Source organism: Otolemur garnettii, unplaced genomic scaffold (genome assembly GCF_000181295.1).
Source record: "Otolemur garnettii isolate 467f Iridium unplaced genomic scaffold, OtoGar3 scaffold00035, whole genome shotgun sequence".
In the NCBI taxonomy this organism is placed as follows: domain Eukaryota; kingdom Metazoa; phylum Chordata; class Mammalia; order Primates; family Galagidae; genus Otolemur; species Otolemur garnettii.
The window spans coordinates 5,111,966-5,132,314 of record NW_003852430.1 but is presented as its reverse complement, the minus strand read 5'-3'; the positions used below and the strand labels follow the sequence as shown (position 1 = coordinate 5,132,314).

General features: G+C 40.6%; 1 protein-coding gene across 6 annotated transcripts in view; it reads left to right on the top strand.

Annotated features, from left to right (window-relative positions):
- DST (dystonin) overlaps window positions 1-20,349 on the top strand; it is a 480,961-nt gene that overhangs the window by 197,650 nt on the left and 262,962 nt on the right. For all 6 annotated transcript variants that reach the window (XM_012805072.2, XM_012805073.1, XM_012805074.1 and 3 more), the window contains one exon: window positions 5,588-5,649. In XM_012805072.2, the coding sequence (XP_012660526.1) occupies window positions 5,588-5,649 (62 nt within the window). The remainder of the gene's footprint in view (window positions 1-5,587; window positions 5,650-20,349) is intronic.

Here is a 20,349-nt window from a genome sequence, read left to right as displayed (position 1 = left end):
CACAACTCCAGGCTAGTTTTTCTATTTTTTTTTTTTTTTTTCAGTAGAAATGGGTTCTTGCTCTTGTTCAGGCTGGTCTTGAACTCCTAAGCTCAAGCAGTCCTTCTACCTGGGATGTGCTGGGATTACACGTGTGAGCTACTCTACGCGACCCTCACCGTTTTTAAAATGAGGACAATACCACCCAACTCAGAGAACTGTTGTGAAATCCAAATGAAAATTTATCTATGAAGTATTTACAAAGAAATGCCTGAGAGCAGTATTCTCCTTGAGGGATGTATGTTTAGCCTATAAAGGTGAGCTTTCCTGTTCCTAGCATACATACATATCAGGAATAAGTTAAACTAGTTCTGCTGGATATTGTTTTTATTTCAGGGGAATTCTGCCTGGGGCTTTAGAAGAGAGAATGGGATGAGTTAGTTCAGCTGTGAAATCTAACATCCTATTGGTTTGCTTCATTGCAAAATAAAGAGGGGGAGATCAAAACTTTCTTTTTAAAGGGAATTCTTGTGAACAGCTTTAAGATTAAAAGGATAAGTGTTTCTTTTAGTAACAGTTTCTTTTTAGTAACAGTTGTAGGTGCTGTCCCCTACAAAATTATAGAGGAGTCTGCATTTGTTAATGTTTGTTTAAAAGGAGGTGTTGACTCGAGTTCAGCTTGCAAGTAGGAGTGTCTAGTCAGTGTTTTCCTTTCTACTCAGAAAGTTAACAGGACTCTGACAGATCAGAGTTTGTACAGAGAGAGTTTAGGGAGCGACAGCACAGATTTCCCGCAGAATGATGGGGCACCTCATGAAAAATGATCAAGACTGGAACGACAAGCTGGTGGGACTGATGTGCTGCATGGGTCAGTAGTATCACCTGCTAATACCACTTTCACGTTTCAGAACCGGGAAAGGAAAGTTACGCTACCTGCTTCAGTTTGCATGGCGAGAGTTTGGCAGAGTAGGGGCAGCCCTGCAGAAATCTGGTCTGAAATCAGGACAACTTCTGAGGCTTCCTGGAGAGAACCACGCCCCCCCCCCCATAGGATGTGTATTTATATAACCTCAGTATTTACTATGTGTGTGATACTAAGTTTTGATTGGATTTCACTGCAAACCAGTCTGTGTAGCTTGTGGTAGTCAGTGCTCTTTTTGCATATTTGGTCCCCCCCCCCCAGTTCTCTAATTCTTTGCATTCAGTGTCATTACATATTTTCAGCCATGTTTAATTTATAAGGTGAACATAAGTGTATGTTTTTATTTAGAGCTTCATCTATAAAGGAAATAACTTCTAAATAGAGGCATGTTACAAAGCTTCTCTCAGAATAATAAATGATAAAACCAATAAAATTGGTTAAAACCACAGGAATGATTTTCCCTTTTTGTTGTCATAGCAACATTGGCCTAAATATAAATCTCCGTGTTAGGCATACTTGGCTGAAACGAAATAGAGGCCCATTATGACATTCATAATTGGAAAATTAGATGGTGTAATCTGGAATACTTCCTTTTAAAATGACTCCCTTTTGAAATAATGCATATGGAAAATAGTATGATTTATGGAGTCTTCTCAGACTTCAATTATTCCCTGACTGTAGCGTGATCTCTTGGAGAAAGTTGAGGCCCTTAAAATTCATATGCATTCTTCTGTCATTATTACAGCACTGGGGGACCATTGTAGCTTAAAGAGCCTCCCTTGCTATGGAAAGGGACCCATCTAAGTTTGTCATGATGTAAAAGGAAAGGCTGAGGTTGTTACTGTCAGGAAACAGCACTGGAGCTTGTGAGTTATGTGTCTGATGGCCAGCGTCAGGCTTTGGACCTTACTCTTGTGCTTTAGATGGGGATCATGATTTCCACATCCTGTTACCTTCCTCATACTCAGCACCGTCTCACCTGATCAGCCTATCACACAACCACCAACAAAACCTCAGGGATCAAAAGACCCTTTTTGCAGTTACATTAATAATGTTAAGTGTGAATTTCTCCTCTGTACTTGGAGGTAAATTATCTGATTAAACAGCTTGGTTGATACACCCCTTGAGTGAGAAAATTAGCCAGTTCATCTTTAAAACTTTTGCTCTACTTCTTCATGTTCCTTCAAGTATAGGACCTGTTTGTATTAATGTAGAAAATAAGAAAACTGTTTTGTTAACCCTTATGTCCTAAGAAGACAGGAGTTCCTGTAATGCATATTATATGTTGTTAAATTGAACAGAGCAGAGTAGATTTGTAAGAACTCACATTACTACAAGATGATTTGATAAATTAATAAAATTTTGGAGAACAATTACATTTTTTAACTCACTATGGAAACTTGTCTATTATTGAATTTTAAAGATTTTAAACTAATTTTTTTCTTGAGAATTTAACTTTAGGGTCCTAGGTTGCTAGTAGGAAGGGAATGATATGAATGTTACCTAGGAACTAAGATTTGTTGTTGTTGTTGTTTATTCCTTTTTTTTTTTTTTGCTGGATGCTTAGAAAGGCACTGCTGGACATGTGATGTGAGTGCTAGGCTTTGGCACACAGCTTCCATTGTTTATGGTCACTTGTCCACTCTCACATAGCAGGGCCACATTCTGCAGCTCACTGTGATGGGGTGTATTCAGCTCTTCATTTAAAAGATGACGGTATCTTGGGGATACCACAAGGCACTCTGGAGGGGATCACAATATGTGGGTCCTCACCACGGCTCTTTCCATATTAAACTATAAAGTCAGCACTTCTTTTTGGTAGAAGTCTGTCTGTGTCTGGATTTTGTCCTGCTACCCTGGGTCCTCTTCTGCAGCCTCACCTCATTGCCCTGGGCAGGGTCGTGCTGGCCCTCTCTCCACTGCCTGCTTCCATGGTGCGTGCCGGGTGCTTTCTCCAGTTGGGGTACTCGTCACACTGCCTTCCTATCCTGTGTCCTTTCTAGAGGATGAGCTTCAGAGTCCAAAGCCAGTTCATATTCTCTCCAGCCCAGTGGTTCCATCATCAGCATGCCACTGGGCTCATCAGATGACCTGAGAAATGCTGGAATGTATGAATATATATAAAGGAGGTGTCGAATCTGCATTTGATGAGTAAGAAGGACTAGAAGAATTTTCCTCCTTCTTGTTCTTGCCTTATGTACAACTTAATAACTTCATTTCATTTTGACCTTTTTAGGAATAGCAAGGCCAAAAGACATTTAAGACACCATTATTGCTTTAAGAGATAAAGTTGTATGTACTGCTGTAGATAAGTAATTCTGGATTGTTTTCCTGAGTTGGGTTGTCCTTTCTGAAACATACTTCACATAATGGGCACGTATTTGCTGAGTTAAAAAAAGCATTGTGGCATCTAGTATGGGGTAGACACAGGCAAATGAGGTATAGATGATGTCCCTAAGGGCCCAACCTTAGGGGGAATTAATAAACATTTTATGGATGATATTGTTGGTTAATAATTATTAATATCATTGTTCTTGACATAATACTTAGTAATGAGCAGTGTGCCTGGGAATTTTACAGTTGGAATCAGGAAATGTAAAATCTGACTGGGTGCAGTGGCTCACACCTGTAATTCTGGTGCTGTGAAAGGCCAAGGTGAGCGGATCACTGAGGCTAGGAGTTTTGAGAAACCTCGGCAAGATAGAAAGATCCCCATCTCTTAAAAAAAAAAAATCAACAAACAAAATTGGTTGTCATAGTGTACACCTTGTAGTCCCAGCTATTGGGGAGGCTGAGTGGGGAGGATCTCTTGAGCTCCAGAGTTTGAGGCTATAGTAAGCTATGACCACAGCTCTGCCCACCAGCCTGAGTGACAGAGTGAGACCTTGTCTCTTAAAAAAACAATTCTGTCCATTTGTATTCAGAATTAGCAAGCCTCTACCTTCTGGGTCTGTTTTTTATAACCTCTTGTCCAATTTTTTAATACCTACTGTTATTCAAGATGTAGATAGAAGTTTGTGGCATTGGAAAGGGGTTTATTACAGACAGGATCAAATGATAGACTGTGTTTAGTTTGTCTCTGATAGTGGTAGGAAATGAAAGGGTTTTCAAGGAGGTACTTGGGATAAAAAATGCTTATGAAATACATACTAGGTGATATGGTCCCTTGACCCCCTTCATATTGGCATTAATGTACAGGAGAACTCTAAGTCATATGCCATCATGGAGTAGCTCTGCGAATAATTGAATATGTGCAAGCCATTAGATGCTTTCCTAACATTTCTTTAGGAAAATTTTCCTCATTTTTTGAATATTTATGTTTTTTCAAAAATTTTATTTTCCCATCATAAACACTCTGGTTTATATTTTTCATGGATGGATTTCTTACATGCCATGACTATAATTTTAGAATAAATTTCAGAAGTAGACTTTCTGGGAAAGGGTATTTCTATTTTTAAGGCTTTTTTGCATACATATTGGCACGTTGTTCCAGAGCGGTGGTGTTTAGTAAAAGCTTTGTTCCAGAGCAGTGCTGCCCGATAGAGCTTTGTTCTAGAGCGGTGCTGTCCAATTAGAGCACTGCTTTGTTCCAGAGCAGTGCTGTCCAATTAGAGCACTGCTTTGTTCCAGAGCAGTACTGTCCAATTAGAGCACTGCTTTGTTCCAGAGCAGTGCTGTCCAATTAGAGCACTGCTTTGTTCCAGAGCAGTACTGTCCAATTAGAGCTTTGTTCCAGAGCAGTGCTGTCCGATTAGAGCTTTGTTCCAGAGCAGTGCTGTCCAATTAGAGCTTTGTTCCGGAGCAGTGCTCTCTGATAGAGCTTAGTTCCAGAACAGTGCTGTCGGATTAGAGCTTTGTTCCAGAGCAGTGCTGACCCATAGAGCTTAGTTCCAGAGCAGTGCTGCCTGATAGAAACGTCTGTGATGATGGGACTGTTCTCTGTCTGTGCTTTACAGCGTGATAGCCACGGGCTACCTGTCACTGCTGAACGTTTGAGTTGTGATTAGGCTTCTTCTCTCCCCCTTCTGTACTGTGTCTGTAGTAACCAAAGCAGGATCATTCTCCATAGTGAGGACATAGTTGGGGCATTTAAACACAGGGAATCCTGGAGAGAAAGTGAATAATTAAGCATAATACTTAATTCTGATAATTAAGCCAGAGTCCACTTAATGCCAAAGAATCTCAATCTTTGTCTGCCTTTTGTCAAGACTTTAAACTGTTTGCTAAATAATCACGGGCAAATTTTTTAACCTAAGTCTTGATTTCTTTTTCTGTAAAATGGTGATGATAATACCTGCCTTCCTCTTATGATTGTGAAGAGCAAATGGCGTGTAACTTGTGTTCAAATATTTGGTAAATTCAGTGCAGTGCCAGGGCTCACCTGAGCTGGAAAGGCTCAGGTTAGACAACTTTGTGGCGGTAGATTATGGGTCAAAGGGACAGGGGGCATTTGTTTAGTGGAGGAATGTTGGCAAATACAGCACTGGGAAGAGACCAGTCTGGCAAACAGCTCTTCAGCACTTTCTTTCAGATAGCCTAAAGTTGCCAAAGGTTAACAACAACAACAACAAAACTCTGATGTAACAGTATCTTTTGATTGTCTTATTTTAAGTTTACATGTGTGGTCACTAGTAAAGTCTCTTATTCATTGATTTTACCAACTTTAGATCTTTCTTTTTCTTCCAGATGAACGGGACAAAGTTCAAAAGAAAACCTTTACAAAATGGATAAATCAGCATCTCATGAAGGTCAGCTTTTCTTTCTTTCTTTCACGTTTTGGAATTCTTTTGCATCCTTCAATCGATTGTGTAGTGATCGTGTAGCTCTGAAGGGCAGCTTTGAATATCAACTTGAAAGTTTAATTCCTAGAGCCTCTCACATGGGTTTTAGGCATCTATAATTATTTGGTGTGTAGACTGGGTGGTGACAGAGGTGGTATGATAAGTACCCAGTGATTACAGTGCTTTCTGTGACATTAGCAAAACCTGCTATTATTGGACTCTAAACAACCTTAGCATTTTAAGAAATCTGTAAATATTTATATTTTAGTGTGTGGAAAAGCTGCATTTCTCAGTAAGATTTTTTTTTTTCTCTCTCAAGATTCAAACCAAGTTATGGCATCAGAACTTGTGGATATGGGCAGCACCTGTGGTTCAAGGGCTAGGGCGCTGGTCCCATCCCTGCTCTGGCCAAAAACTGCAAAAAAAAACCCCAAACAAACCAAACTTGTGGATGGCAGAGCGTTAGATGATAATAAAAATGGATTGTAGAGATAGAAGTATAAAGTAATTTTATTTCCTTTGCTTGACCCCAGGTGTTGGAGTCCAGCCTATGTGACATAGCTAGACTTTACCAAAAAAAATTTTTTTTTACTTCTTATACTTCGTATAATCCAGGGATTGGTGTTTGTGTTTGCATTTCTCTATGATGCAGTTAGTAGTCCTGGTTCTTAAAGTAACATTTATTTGCATGCCATGGGTCGGTCACTTTGAGAATCAGATATAAGCTCTTTAGAAATGTACGGATGGATATAAAGTGTGCCTACAATGTCAAGGACTCATTGACCATTGACCTGGCCTTCTATACACCTCTGGTAAAGAACTCTTGGGACTTCACATTTAATTATTGGTTGCTCTTCTCTGCTTTTATGGACATCCCTATAGTTGGAAATAGGTAATATTTCTATGTGTAAAGAATTTTTTCACGTGGAAACATTATTTTATATATGGTCATAGTCTTAAGGTAGCCCACAAATCTCGTTTAAACTATCATATTGCTTAGGAGTGATATTACACTGTTACTAATAGTGATGTTACTGTTACCAATTGTGTGATCCTGTCTAGTCACCTTCTCTAAAGGGACGTATAAGAATCACCAGAGCTGCCTCTCAGTCCCCTCTCCCTCACCACTCATTGGAATCCTTTCCTCAAACTCAGATAATGCCCCTGGGGGAGGGCATGTCATCCACACCCCAGATGAGAGTCTTGTCTGTAGGGGGCTTCTGTAACTACTGGGAGCTGAGTCCTCCCTCCAGTGGTTGGCAAGAGATTAAAAAGTGGAGACCCTCTGCTTTGTGAAACTTTTGTGAGGAAATATGTCGTACATTTTAATGAAGGATTCTACACTTCATCTGCCCTATCCCAAACTTTTGTCTCATCTGGCACATTCCATGCACTCAGTGGGAGGACGACTCTTGTCCATGGCAATGGACTGGGGTGAAGTTTGAGGTGCATTCTGTGACACTAGTAAAACCTTTTTTTTTTTTTTTTTTGAGACAGAGCCTCAAGCTGTCCCCCTGGGTAGAGTGCCATGGCATTACAGCTCACAGCAACCTCCAACTCCTGGGCTCAAGCGAGTCTCCTGCCTCCACCTCCCAAGTAGCTGGGACCACAGGCGCCCGCCACAACGCCCGGCTATTTTTTGGTTGCAGCCGTCATTGTTGTTTGGCGGGTCCGGGCTGTGGATTCGAACCCGCCACCTTAGGTGTATGTGGCTGGCGCCTTAGCCGGTTGAGCTATAGGCGCCGAGCCAGTAAAACCTTTTATTATTGGACTCTAAACTATCTCAGCTAAGACATCTGTAAATGTTTATATGTTAGTGCATGGAAAAGTTGCATTTCTCAGTAAGAATATTTTTTTCTCTTAAGATTCAAACCAAGTTCTGGCATCAGATTTACGTGGATGGCAGAGGGTTAGATGAAGGTTCTGGCAGGATTTTTCCATTGCTGAGGTGGCTCCAAGGGAAGCAGGCTCTTGGCTGCTGCTGGCCCAGCAGTCTTTGTAGCTTTGATCATCTGGCAGTGGATGTGTGCATATGTATGGGGGACACAAAGGATAGCTGCTGTGGTTCCAGGTTGGTCATCACATCACACCTGCTGGCAGTGGGCACCAAAGAGAAGTAGACACACAAATGAGAATGGCCCTCATAGGAGGACCATAGCACTGGCACTAGACAGATATTCATTGTAGGGCCTACTATGTGCTGGGCATTTTGGACTGGGAATTTCATCTCATGAGTTTCACTTATTAGATGATTATAAGGATGCTGCCTTTGCTAAGGGTGTCAAAATACTAGTTGAGCTGTTTGTAGACAGAATACATTGGACTGATCCCTGGGTCCCCTCATGGTGCCTGGCAAGAATTGTGTGCAGTACACATCACACACGTTCAGTCCTCTGCTCCTTCTGACAACCCTCCAAGCTGACGTAATTTAGCAGTTACACACATACAGTCTTTAGGGTCAGACAGCAAGGATTCAGATCCTGATTTACCTAGAATGTGTAATTTTAAAAAAATGGATACAGTGACACATCCCAAAGAGTTACGACTTCACTTCTCTTGCAACACACTAAAAATTGGGAAAAGTAAGTGTTTTAGGCTTCATAGCCGATAGATCGATGCCAATCTAACTGCCTAGGGTTGTAAGCAAAGTTCATTTGTTTCTTGAAGTGTATTATAGGTCAGAATTTAAAATGAGCTCTTATGAAATGAGAAACCACTTTAGGGAGCGGGGAAAGCTAGACAGTCACGTCTTGGCTCACTTCCCCTGCCTGGGAGCTGCCTAGATTCTTGTTCTGTTTTAGCATCTGCTCAAAATGGACTTTTCTTGTAATTCTGAGAGTTGTGCACTAAAATTTCTTTTTCATTTTTCTTTTATTCATTTATTTTTTGAGACAGTGTTTCACTATATCCCCTTTGGTGGAGTGCTGTGGCGTTCCAGCTCACAGAAACCTCCAACTCTTGGTCTTAAACAGATCTCTTGCCTCAGCCTCCCAAGTAGCTGGGACTACAGGTACCCGCCACAACACCCAGCTATTTTTGTTGTTGTTGTTGTTGTTTCAGTTGTCATTGTTATTTAGCTGGCCTGGGCTGGGTTCGAACCTGCCAACTTTTGTGTATGCGGCTCGTGCCATAACCACTGTGCTATGGGCTGCGAGCCTAAAATTTCTGACACAAAACTCAACTGTGTCAGAACATAGCTTTTTGCCTTTCATTTATTTTGTTTTTTAGTTTTTTTTTTTTTTTTTTTGAGGTAGAGTCTTATTCTGTTGCCTAGGCTGGAGTACACTGGTGTCATAGCTCACAGCAACCTCAAACTCCTGGACTCAAGTGATCCCCTTGCCTCAGCCTCCCAATTAGCTGAGACTATAGGTACCAGCTAATTGGTACCTATAGTAGGTAGGAAGCTGCCACACCTGGTTAACTTCTCTATTTTTAGTAGAGATGGGGGTCTCACTCTTGCTGAGGCTGGTCTTAGACTCCTGAGCTCAAGCAGTCCACCTACCTGTGCCTCTCAGAATGCTAGGATTACAGGTGTCAGCCACCCAGCCCTCATTTTTTATGTCTGGAAGTTATAGCATTTAATCTCAAGTGGAGAAAAATGATTAAATATCCCAAAATATTCTGGGGTTTGTAAGCTTTGGGTTGTACTAGTCAGTCGCACTAGGCATGTGATCTTGTCCATGTTTCACTTAAGATTTCATGAAAGGAAGGTTGCACTAGATGGCCTCATTTTGTCTCACTAAAAGGAATGTTGAATACGTTTATTTTTGGTGGCCATTTGGTCATAATCCAATTAGTGAGAAGTATAAAGTTAAGTATATGAATTTTGGATAAAAAAAATCTTAATATTAGAAAGATATTTCTTTTGCATTGGTTTTTTACAAAAATATTCTTCATCTGAAATGTTGAATATATTTAGGGAGAAACAGAGAAAGGAAGGGAATAGGTTCTTTATCTTTCTTGCTCTATCAAATCCCTTTTTAATTAATGAAAATTATGTTATCTGAAGAGCTTTTAATTAAATGGGATCATGTTCTATAAATGTTTAAGGAAAAGGGTGACCAGGAGAGATGAGTTGATGAAATGAATGTGTAATCGATGAATCAGGAGAGAAAGAAATAACAGTAAAATCATTCAGATAAAATCTGAGTATTTCTGTGTGTGTTCTCTATTTTGTTGGTTTTAACTATAGTCACATGAGAGGGAGAAATGGCAGGTTAAAGGTGAAAAGAGAGAGAATAAGGGGAAAGGGAGGGAGGGGCTGCTTGGTGCCCCCCAGGTGTCCCTCTTTGCCTTGGAGTTGTGCATAGAGTTGCCAGAAGGAGCCCAGGGTTCGGACACCCCTGTCCTTGGCTTCATACACTGTAACAAGCTGCCCGGAGCTTGAGTCTGCTGATTCAGACTAGGGTCGTGTTCTTCATCTTTTAAGTAATTCTTAAAAAATTTGTCTTTTCTAAATTATTATTTTATTTGTTGATTTTAATTTAGCATTATATAATTATTTTATCCTGGTCCTCTCACCCTTGTTGTGACTCCGAGGAGAACAGCTCTTGGTAGTCCTGCTCCTTTGGGACAGTGAGGTGCTTTGGAAGTTGGTCCCCAAACAGACCTTCTTCCCGGGATTTTTTTTTTTTTTCCATTTTGTAGTAGTATATTGAGCTAACTTAGAGCAAATGACCTTTGGAAGGAGCCTTTCTCCTGCAAGGTCATCAGTGTGTGACATGTGAGCCAAACATGAGAGGCAGCAGCAGCGGCCGGCGGAAGCAGCTCTGCCCTTGAGGTCAGGCAAATGGGGTGCGTTCAAGGCTTTGCAGTTTAGTATTTGTGTCAACTTCATCTTCTTATGCCCTCATGTGTAAAATGGCGGTCATGCCTGGTTAGTGTAAGGATCCTAAGTGTAAGCACCGTACTTAGCGTGGTGTTAAGCACTCAGCAAATGAGAGCTTATGATCTAGAAGAGTGGATTGACTTGGATGGTGGCCGACAGAATAATGAAGGGAGTCTGACTTGCCTTAGGTCCTTCTACCACCCCTTTTCTCCTTTTTTTTTTTTTTGAGACAGAGTCTCACTGTGTCACTTTTGGTAGAGTTCTGTGGCATCACAGTTCAGCAACATCCAACTCTTGGGCTTAAGTGATCCTTTTGCCTCAGTCTCCCAAGTAACTGGGACTACAGGCGGCCGCCACAACACCTGGCTATTTTTTTTTTTTTATTGCAGTTGTTATTGTTATTTAGCAAGGTGAGGCTGGGTTTCAAGCCACCTGCCTCCACGTATGTGGCTGGAGCCCTACCCACTGAGCTGCGGGCGCCGAGCCCCATCATATCCCTTTTCTTATCTCAAATACTTGCTCTTTTCTTTTCTTTTTCTTTTTGGCTGGGGCTGGGTTTGGACCCACCACCTCTGGCATATGGGGCCGGTGCCCTACTCCTTTGAGCCACAGGCGCCGCCCAGTACTTGCACTTTTCATTTATTCATTTTAGAAAAGGCTGGAATTGTGAGTTCAGAATCTCTTGAGGAGATAGATTGGCCTGTTGCCTCCTTGCCTTAGAGGAGGAGGGATGCTGAAGAATTCCTTATCTAAAGTGATCCTGTTAGCTGCATCCGTCTTCTCTTCTCTGCCCCCCCCCCCCCAAACCCCCTGCAGATTTGTAAGCATTGACTGGAGGCCTGAAGTCATTCTCTACTTCCCCCTTTTCTCTTACACACTCTGCTCAAAGAAAGGGGATTAATGCAGATTTCTCCTACTTCTGAAAGATCGGCAATTTGGGGTCCTCAGTGGTAGTTTTACTTAGAGTCACAGTTGGCAGGTAACTACCAAATCATCCCGTTCGGTTCCCTCCCTTAACAGAAGGGGCAGCCGGCCACCCCTGCTTGCTGGGAAAGTTGCTCTACCAGTTGTGAAATGAGAACTTGAGTCTGAATGAGGTGAGGTGTCCAGCCTTTGACTTCTTTGAGCATTGTGATACGTTGCAGGTCCCCCTGGCCTGTGAGATTGCGTTTTCTTCCAGCTGCTTGCTAATTAGATCCCTGTGACTTAGGAAGGTATGATGTATGCAGCTGTCAAATCACATACACTGTGGGCCTAGGGATGATTCTGGCATGGTCAGTTTTTTAAAAAAAGTTTATATGGCTGAGAAAAATGAACATTGTGGTGGAACTTTTAGATGATCTCTTAGCTTATATGTGCTATTGCATCTATTTTTTAAAAAAAATATTAGTATTTGGCAAGGACTTTTAAAATATAACTTTTTCTTCAGAAAAAATTGTATATTTTGTATACTTTTCAGAGCTAAAGTTACATTTGTTAAAAGTAAATAGGCTGATTAATTAAAACTTCTGTTTGTCAGTGAGCAGACATCACTGGCTTTCTTCCAAAGATGTTTAACTTTTAGTATTGTAGTTTAGTTGTTATGACTAAGTCTGTCCTTAAAGGGATTGTTCTGGAAAGAATGTGTTCCTTTTGATTCATTATTCTTCAGAATACTTTTACGAATAAAGTCCAATTAACACATTCATGTCTGCTGCCCCCTAAGTGTTTTTATACTCCAAGTAGACCAGATTATTTGCATTGTACATTGTGGTTTCCAGGTAAACTGGTGTCAGGAATATTTATATATTGTTCTTTAGAATCATTTAAACTGTGGTATTAGAATATGAGCAGGTTGTTACTGAAAATAACTCATGGCTTCTGTTAGCTGAATTTTACCTGGAAAATTGTTCTAAAATATAAAATTGGTGACATTCTTTTTTCACTTATAGTATTTATTTGTGCTTATTATACTTATGGCACAAAGTCCTATCTCTTTATAAACTAGAGGGTCTTTACTTGTTACTGACCACATGCAATTTGCTGGTTAGGAATTCATAGGATGATAGTGTAAGAAATGGCTTCTAAGATTTAAGTATTTACGATTTAGCTTTTGCCTTTCTTGAGGAGTGGGGATAGGGCAAGAAAGAAGGAAGTACTTTATTTTCTGAAACATTCGAACAGTTATCAGAGATTAGAAGATTCCTTTTAATTGTTTACTTGGGCCCAGGATTGAAACTTAAGCCGTAACTGAGAGGCTATGTTCAAGGTGAATAATTTAAGGGAATGAATGATTTAAGGAGAAGATTGGAGTCTGGAAAGGGTATATAATGGGCTTTCTTTGCATATCATCCAGCTAATTGGCAATTTATAATGGAAATATATTCTTTAATGCTGATCAGCTGTATTGCAGATTTATTCCTTAACGTTGTGTAGGAGGCTATTTGGTCTAAATGTTTTTCTCTTCTTTCTAAATTGTAATTCGTTGACACATAAATGCATTTGGAGAGGAGGCGGCCTGGATGCCAGTGTTGGGCCACGCCCTCTGTTAGTCACAAACCATGGTTACTGCATGGGAGACACCTATTTGACGATCCCATTTTTATATCTGTTCCATCATGTCTTTGGGACTCTTGATTTACTCATGGCATAGATGTCCTTTGCCCACATAGTAAAGTCAACAATTTCATGACTCCACTGAATCAGTCATACTGTTCTTTATTTTATGATTTGGTGGGGGAGGAAACACAAACCCCCAAGCCGAGAACACCTTGAGGTTTGTAATATCATTTAGAGAATAGAAAAAAAATCTGTGCTTGCTCTATGTCTTTGACTATTCCAGGGTTACTGAGTAATTTTACATGTGTGGCCACATAGGGAATAGGTGAATATTTGAAGTATTGACTTTCTATAAAAGGCTAGTGAAAAATACTGCTTATTTGAGTACAGTGTTTTTAGTTCTTAAAATGTGCAAATGGAGTATCTTTTCAAGATCTTAGATTTATATCAGTGGTTTCCTAACATTAGCTGCATCAGACTCACTTAGAGGGCTTGTTGAGAGATTGCCCCATCCCAAGACCTTTTGGTTTACTAGGTCTGGGGAAGGGCCTGAAAATTGGCATTTCTAACAAAATGAGCTCGGGCCTTACTTTGAGAACCCCTTGGCATGGGTAAGTGGGTAAGTAATATAAATAACCATCAGTTCCATTTGGTATAACCAGTAAGTATTACCATGTGGTTTAGAAAATAATAGTAGGTATTCCTTATTGATCCCCTACTCAGGATACTTAGCACTTTATAATGATCAATATTAAGAATTAAAACTGCTAATGTTGGTTTAGAGTTGAGCATGTGCCAGGTCTGTCACTTCTGTGCCTTCATATGTTTAATTCTTACAACAGTCCTTGCAGCTCTGTCCTGATTATCGTTGTCCTTGTGTTACAAATGATGAAACTGATGCACAGAGAGATTTCAGTTTCCTGAGGTCACATAGCTGGTAATTCTCAGCACTGGTATGGGAAGTAAGGCTAAGAGAGATTGCCTGGTTTCCTGTGTTCTGGATAAAAGTTTAAGGAGAAAGTGAAAATTATACCCCAGTCTGACTCCAGATTCTTGTGCTCTCTGCTACACTAAATTCTTGAGGATAAATTTAGAGTTGGATAATTATAAATAAAAGGGGAGGGGGAAGCTAAACTTGGGAACTGGATTGTCTGATTCCATTACAAGCAGGGCTTGACATTAAAGTTAATTCTGCTGTAGTATCAGAGATAACATCTATTCAATCAAGGAAAGGTTGAATGGTTTTTGGAGAAATGTGTGATTAGAGGCCCAAAGTATAGAATTTAGGAGCAAATCTCGCAAATAGGACTTTTATAAAAGTGGAAAAATAGTTGATATTTTCAGATTTATAAGAGATATAGGGGAGAGTGTGAAATGGTTTCTTTCTTTCTTTTTTTTTTTTTTTGGAGACAGAGTCTCATTTCGTCACCCTTGGTAGAGTGCTATGGCCTCGCAGCTCACAGCAACCTCAAACTTAGTGACTCAAGTGATCCCCTTGCCTCAGCCTCCCGAGTAGCTGGGACTATAGGTGCTCGCCACAAAACCTGGCTATTTTTAGACATGGAGTCTCTGTCTGGTTGAGGCTGGTCTTGAACTCATGAGCTCAGGTGATCCACCCACCTTGGTCTCCCAGAGTTCTGGGTTACAGGCGTGAGCCATCGTGCCTGGCCTTTGAAATGGTTTCTTGCAGATAAATAGTAGATTGGGATTGAGAATTTCCAAATGTCTTTCTGTCATAAAGAATAGTGATTTCTTGGTGATAGATTCTTCACTCACAAAAATTCCAGAATACCATTATGCTTACTTTCAACATGATTAAATATCAAACTTCTTTTATAACCAGGGCTGTATTTAAAATACAGTTTAGGAAGTTCTGTGTTTCATTGTAGTTTTTCTGTTGATGATATAAAATACGTGTGAAACCATTAGACAGTCACACCAGGCAGTGTTTGATAAAGTGCCAGAATGCGTGGGCAAACAATATGGGTTTTAAGAGGTCAGACCTTGGAGACTAGGGGTGGCTCTGAGTATTTGGGGTCTAGTAGGACAGGTACAGAGGAGGGGGTAAGGCCGGGGACACAGGGAGCCTGATGTGTTGACTGCTGGAGTTTGCTGGGAGGAAACAAAGGTAGGTAGAAAAAGGTGAAGCCAGGTAGGACGCAGATATGATTGGGTCGCCAAGGATGCTATTGGAAATTTTTGAGGATAAGAGTGACATACTGACTTTTTAGAATAACCCCGAGTTTCATATACAGGCATTAAGGGACTAAATGTTAACTGTATTGTGAGTTCCGTGATGTGACGGACTGTGTCTTAATATACCGGGAGCTCATAAGGTGAGGTGACTGCTGGCTTAACCTGGGAACCCTCTTTTAATTCTCCCCTCTGCTTTGTGGTTCAAGAAGTCATGCTTCTCAGATTTATAGGTGGGAAGAATACCCCATATGTAACTACAGTGCCATTTCACGTGAGAGACGGGAGCATCTGTGGAGTGTTGGATATCCTTGGGGAGTCTTGGAACCATCCTCAGCAGATACTGACTATGGTATTACTAGTTTCCAATGACAGCTGTGACAAATGACCACAAACTCAGTGATTTCCAACCAAGAGAAATTTATTCTCTGACAGTTCTGGAGGCAGAAGACAGAAATCATTTCCCCTGGGCTGGAATGGAGGCCCCAGCAAGGCTGTGTTCCCTCCTTTGCCTCTTCAGCTCCCAGTGCCTGCCGGCTTCCTTTACTTCTGGCCTCACCTTTCCAGTCTCTGGTCACATTGCCTTCTCCTGTTCCCTCTGTGTCAAATTTCCCTATGCCTCTCTTTTACAAGCATGTTTGGATTCAGCATGCATGGGCATAATTCAGGATATCTCCCCATCGTAAGATCATTAATTTAATCGTCTCTACAAAGATCCCTTTTCAAATAAGTTAACATTCACAGTTTCCAGGGATTAGGACTTAGTACCTTTGGGTCCACCACTCAGTATATGATGTATAACAACTACAATTGCCTGACATGAAACCACCACCGACAGCTTCATGACACAGGGCAGCCTCACAAAACTTCCACCAAAAATTGGGTAGAGATTTGGTTATAATGTATCAGAGGGGGTATAGAAATGATTACACCTCCACTGGTAGGAGGGTGAACTAGGGGGTGTCTAAGGTACTTGACATAATCGGATGGCTCTTACAGATAACAACATATGTGAAATACAAATTAGCAGGGAAAGATCAGAGACATGTTTTTTTAAGCTCTGTGTTTGGAAATAATTTGGAAATAAATCTTGCAAAAGTAAAAATAGTCTGCAGAACCTTTTTGTTAGATTGAATGCTTGTGAGCATTGTAAGCTGTTTGCGTGATCACTCCCCTCACCTCTTGTGGGGACGCACACAGCTGCTGTTTTACCTGAACCGTTTGAGGGTAAGTTGTATACGCCATGGTTCTTTATGTCAGCATTTATTTCCTAAGAATGGGGGTATTCTCTTGGAGTCACCTAGTTAACAAGTTCATAAATTTACCCTGGTCCAGTACTTTAACGCCCGAATTCCAAGTTTGTTGGGTGAGCCCTCATGGCATCCCCCTGCCTTCAGAGTAGGATCCAGTTCTTGGATCATAATGCATTTGACCTACTTTAAGTGGGAACAGTCTTACAGCCTTTTTCCAGGTATTTATGACATTGACATTTTTGAAGACTACAGAATAGGGGGTTATATATATAGGATGGAAGATGAATTTTAATAGCAAAATATATTTTGAACTTAAAGTTACTTTATGACAAGAAGACAAATTTTTATCTTTTTTTAAGGGTAATTTAAGGAATTATAATACAAGTGATTTTAATGCTTGTTGATAAAATTGTGAACTATCTTTTTAAATTGAGAACATCAAAATTTTACTCTAATTCCATCCAGTAACTTTAGTTCTACCTTGTGGTTGATTATTATGATTTTTCTTCTTCTTGACTTCCTTATTTATTTTTACTACCACAGTCAGTATCACTTACCCAGGGCTTACTATGTGCCAGAGTCTGGACTAGATACATATATTATCTGATTTAATCCTCATTTGCCAGGGAAGAAACTGAGGCTCAGGAAAGCTAAGTTATCTGCCCAGTATAAAGTAGCTGGCCTGTGGCAGAGCTGAGATTTAGTCTTTGGTCCTTAAGAAGAAATGAGGACAGAGATGTGGGAACAAAAAGCAACATGCTCAGACACATTACCTCTTACTTGGCTGTAATTTCGTTCAGTGTTTCCTCGCATGCTTTCCTGGTGTGCTTTGGCCTCTTCATGTGGCTTTAAGTTTCCCTTTGCATTCTTCCCTAATCAGTGTACTTGGCCCATTTAGAGATACTATGAAAGTACAGGGAGAAGCCAGGCAGCTTTCCTGAAGGTCATTGTTTTAGCTAGAGAAGGGTAATAACTGGGCATTTTCAAAGAAGAGAAAATTACACTTTGATCAGTGTTGCCAATATGTTCTAATCACATCATTCAGATCTTCACGTCAGAAGTGTGTGCGTTCTCTAGTAGGTACATTAAGACAGAAGACTTGGTTTTTTATTTAATCCTAGACTCTAAGCTGCATGCAGTTTCTTCTGCATGAGGAGAAGGGTATGTCTGTTTTATAGAATAGCCCATCCCCAGCGTCTAGCATCTTGTCTGTTTTTCTCAGGAATTTGTTGCTTAAGGAATGAATGTGAAATCAAAACTTTCTTTTTCGTTATTTGTTTATAACATAGAATTACTATCTATGATGGGGAGTAAAAAGGTCGCTTTGGTAGGAGTGAGGTAAAATAAAAAAAATAAATCTATGGTGCCTTCTTTTTTTAAAGCTGAAGAGACCTATCTCATTTATAGATATGGGAAACTAAGGTCCCAAGTCGAACAAGTCACGACCAGCGGAGCCAAACTTAGGATTCATTCTTCTGACCCTTCTCACTGTTCTGTCTACTGCATAAACCAGTTTCTCTATTATGTGGCTGGGCAGTAGAAAGTTTATTCTTATTCACAGGTGAGATTAAATTATTTGTCCAGGGTTACTAATTAGCTTTGCCGTACTTAACCACTGTTAATGTTCATTAGTTCAGAGTTTGGAATATTGGCTATAACTAGATCCTCCTCACTTGGAAATTCCTTAATAATAAATTAATAAAATTATTAGGATCTCTGCAGCCTTATTAAAGATGTAGTAGGTTCCTTTGAAGGACTAAGATATAGGCCTTCAGAATCAAATATAATTGTGAGGCTTTAGCAGAGTTTGCTATATTGAAGACCTAAGTTTAGAAACTACTTTTAAAAGGGACCGACAGACGAAGACCAGCAGCAAAGGAGATGGACACCTGTGATGAGAGAGGCCTGAGAAGGCTGTGGCCTCCAGGGAGGGAATTTGATGATGAAAGTGGTCAGGGGGTATGAACTGTAGCAGTGGGTCCAGTTGGACTTGCTGAGGAGTTTGGAAACTGATAGTCATTCGATGTTAATATAATACAGGCAGGTCCCAGGTTCCTGACCACCTGACTTACTGACATTCTTTACCTAAAGATGAGCTTCTGAGGATCCGCATAAGGGTAATTTATGATTAAATAATTAAGTTCATAATTTGGGAGCTAGTGTCTTCTGCACATGTAAACAAACCCACACGGTATAAGTGGTTCTTTGGTGCAGCAGCTTTGTGCCAGCGCGAGTCTCATTGTTCACGGTGGCTCACACACGGCTTCCCTTCCGTCTTAACTTCTAAATTCAATTTTGTGAGCCGGTGTTTACCCTTATGACCTTGCCTCCAAAGTCAAAGTCCACTGCAAGTCCAGGTGCTTCTGTGGTGAAGAGAAAGGTGATTACAATGGAAGTGAAGATAGAAATAATTGGAGAAAAAGCGAAATGCCACCATTCATTGGGAAAGCATGAGGCCCCAGTTGCTGGACTACTGGAACAATTACAAAGGATAAAACAGGAATGAAGGAACATGTGAAAGGCAGTACTCCAACGAAAGCATCAGTTAGTACGAAGGACCAGAGTGGATTAATTACAGAAATGGAAAGGTTATTATTGATTCAATTAGGAGCTCTAAATAAGCCTAGCATTCCTAGTAGCCTAGGAATTAGAAGAAAGAGCACAATAGTTTCTGAAACTTATTATTATAGACAAGGGTGTTATTATTGTAGTATCATACTGTATTATTACCACTTATGAGCTATGATAGTATTACGGTTAGTATTATTTCCACAGATGTGCTGTTCATCAGGGATTTTGAGTTACATACAAATTCAACGTAAATACATTCTCAGGAATCTTAACCTCATCTGTAACCTGGGACTGCCTATGTAGAAAAAATTTCTGTGTTAACAAAAAAAGGAAAAAGGACTGACTTCAAAAGGAAGCTTTTAAAGCTGGGAGATCTGTCGCATACTTGTAAAATGTTGCAATTTATGCCCGATGGCACCGGGCTGTAGATGGACAGTGCTAACAGATTCTAACACTACTGTTTGCTTTAAGAATTTTTTATTATAATTTTTCAGATATTCTTGTTTGTGATTTTTCAAAAAAAAAAAAAACAACTCTCTTGAAATTATGTCACTGGGTTTCAAGTAAAATTTAAGAAGACCATGACATTCATTATAAAGTCAGTTCTTGCTGCTATATAAAATGCGAATGGGAAGTTCTATAAGTTGTTTTTAGAGGCCCAAGATTGCATTTCCTTCAAGGGGTGTGATCTTAGGGTTCTCACGCAGCCCACTAGAGCTTATTTAATGCATATACTATTTTACAGACATCAAGAGCTTAAGTCCTGAGATCAAGGAGCCATACACTAGAGGAGAAAGAGTGGTCCTCTCCCTTGTCCCTGATTAGAGTTTCAGTGTTTGTTTGTCCATTCCTTAGGATCACCCTGTTGTGCCCACGGCCGCAGCGGTGTCTGTGTGCTTCTGAGGCATGCCTGTTTTCATCTTGGACTCCCAGAGCAGCTGGTTTCAGTTAGGGCCAGGAGCAAAAACCAATGGGAACCTAATTCCCCATACGTAGTCTCTGAATGATACAGAGCTTTACCTGTCTCACCAGAAAATACATCTTCAGTTGAATTTCTAGTAGATTCAAGAAGAAAAGTCAGCTGTGTCCAGGAAGGTCATCATGGAAATAAGCTGGTCATGTCTGGAGTCTGGTTGGTTGTGGCATCTTCCAACCAGGGAGGTGGCACAGCATGGTGGGTGAGAGCGCAGGCTCAGGACCCAGCTGCTGGGACTCACATCTCCCCTGGACTATTTCCTGTGGTGGTGTAGCAGGAAACTGACGGAGACAGAAGACTCCAGGCAC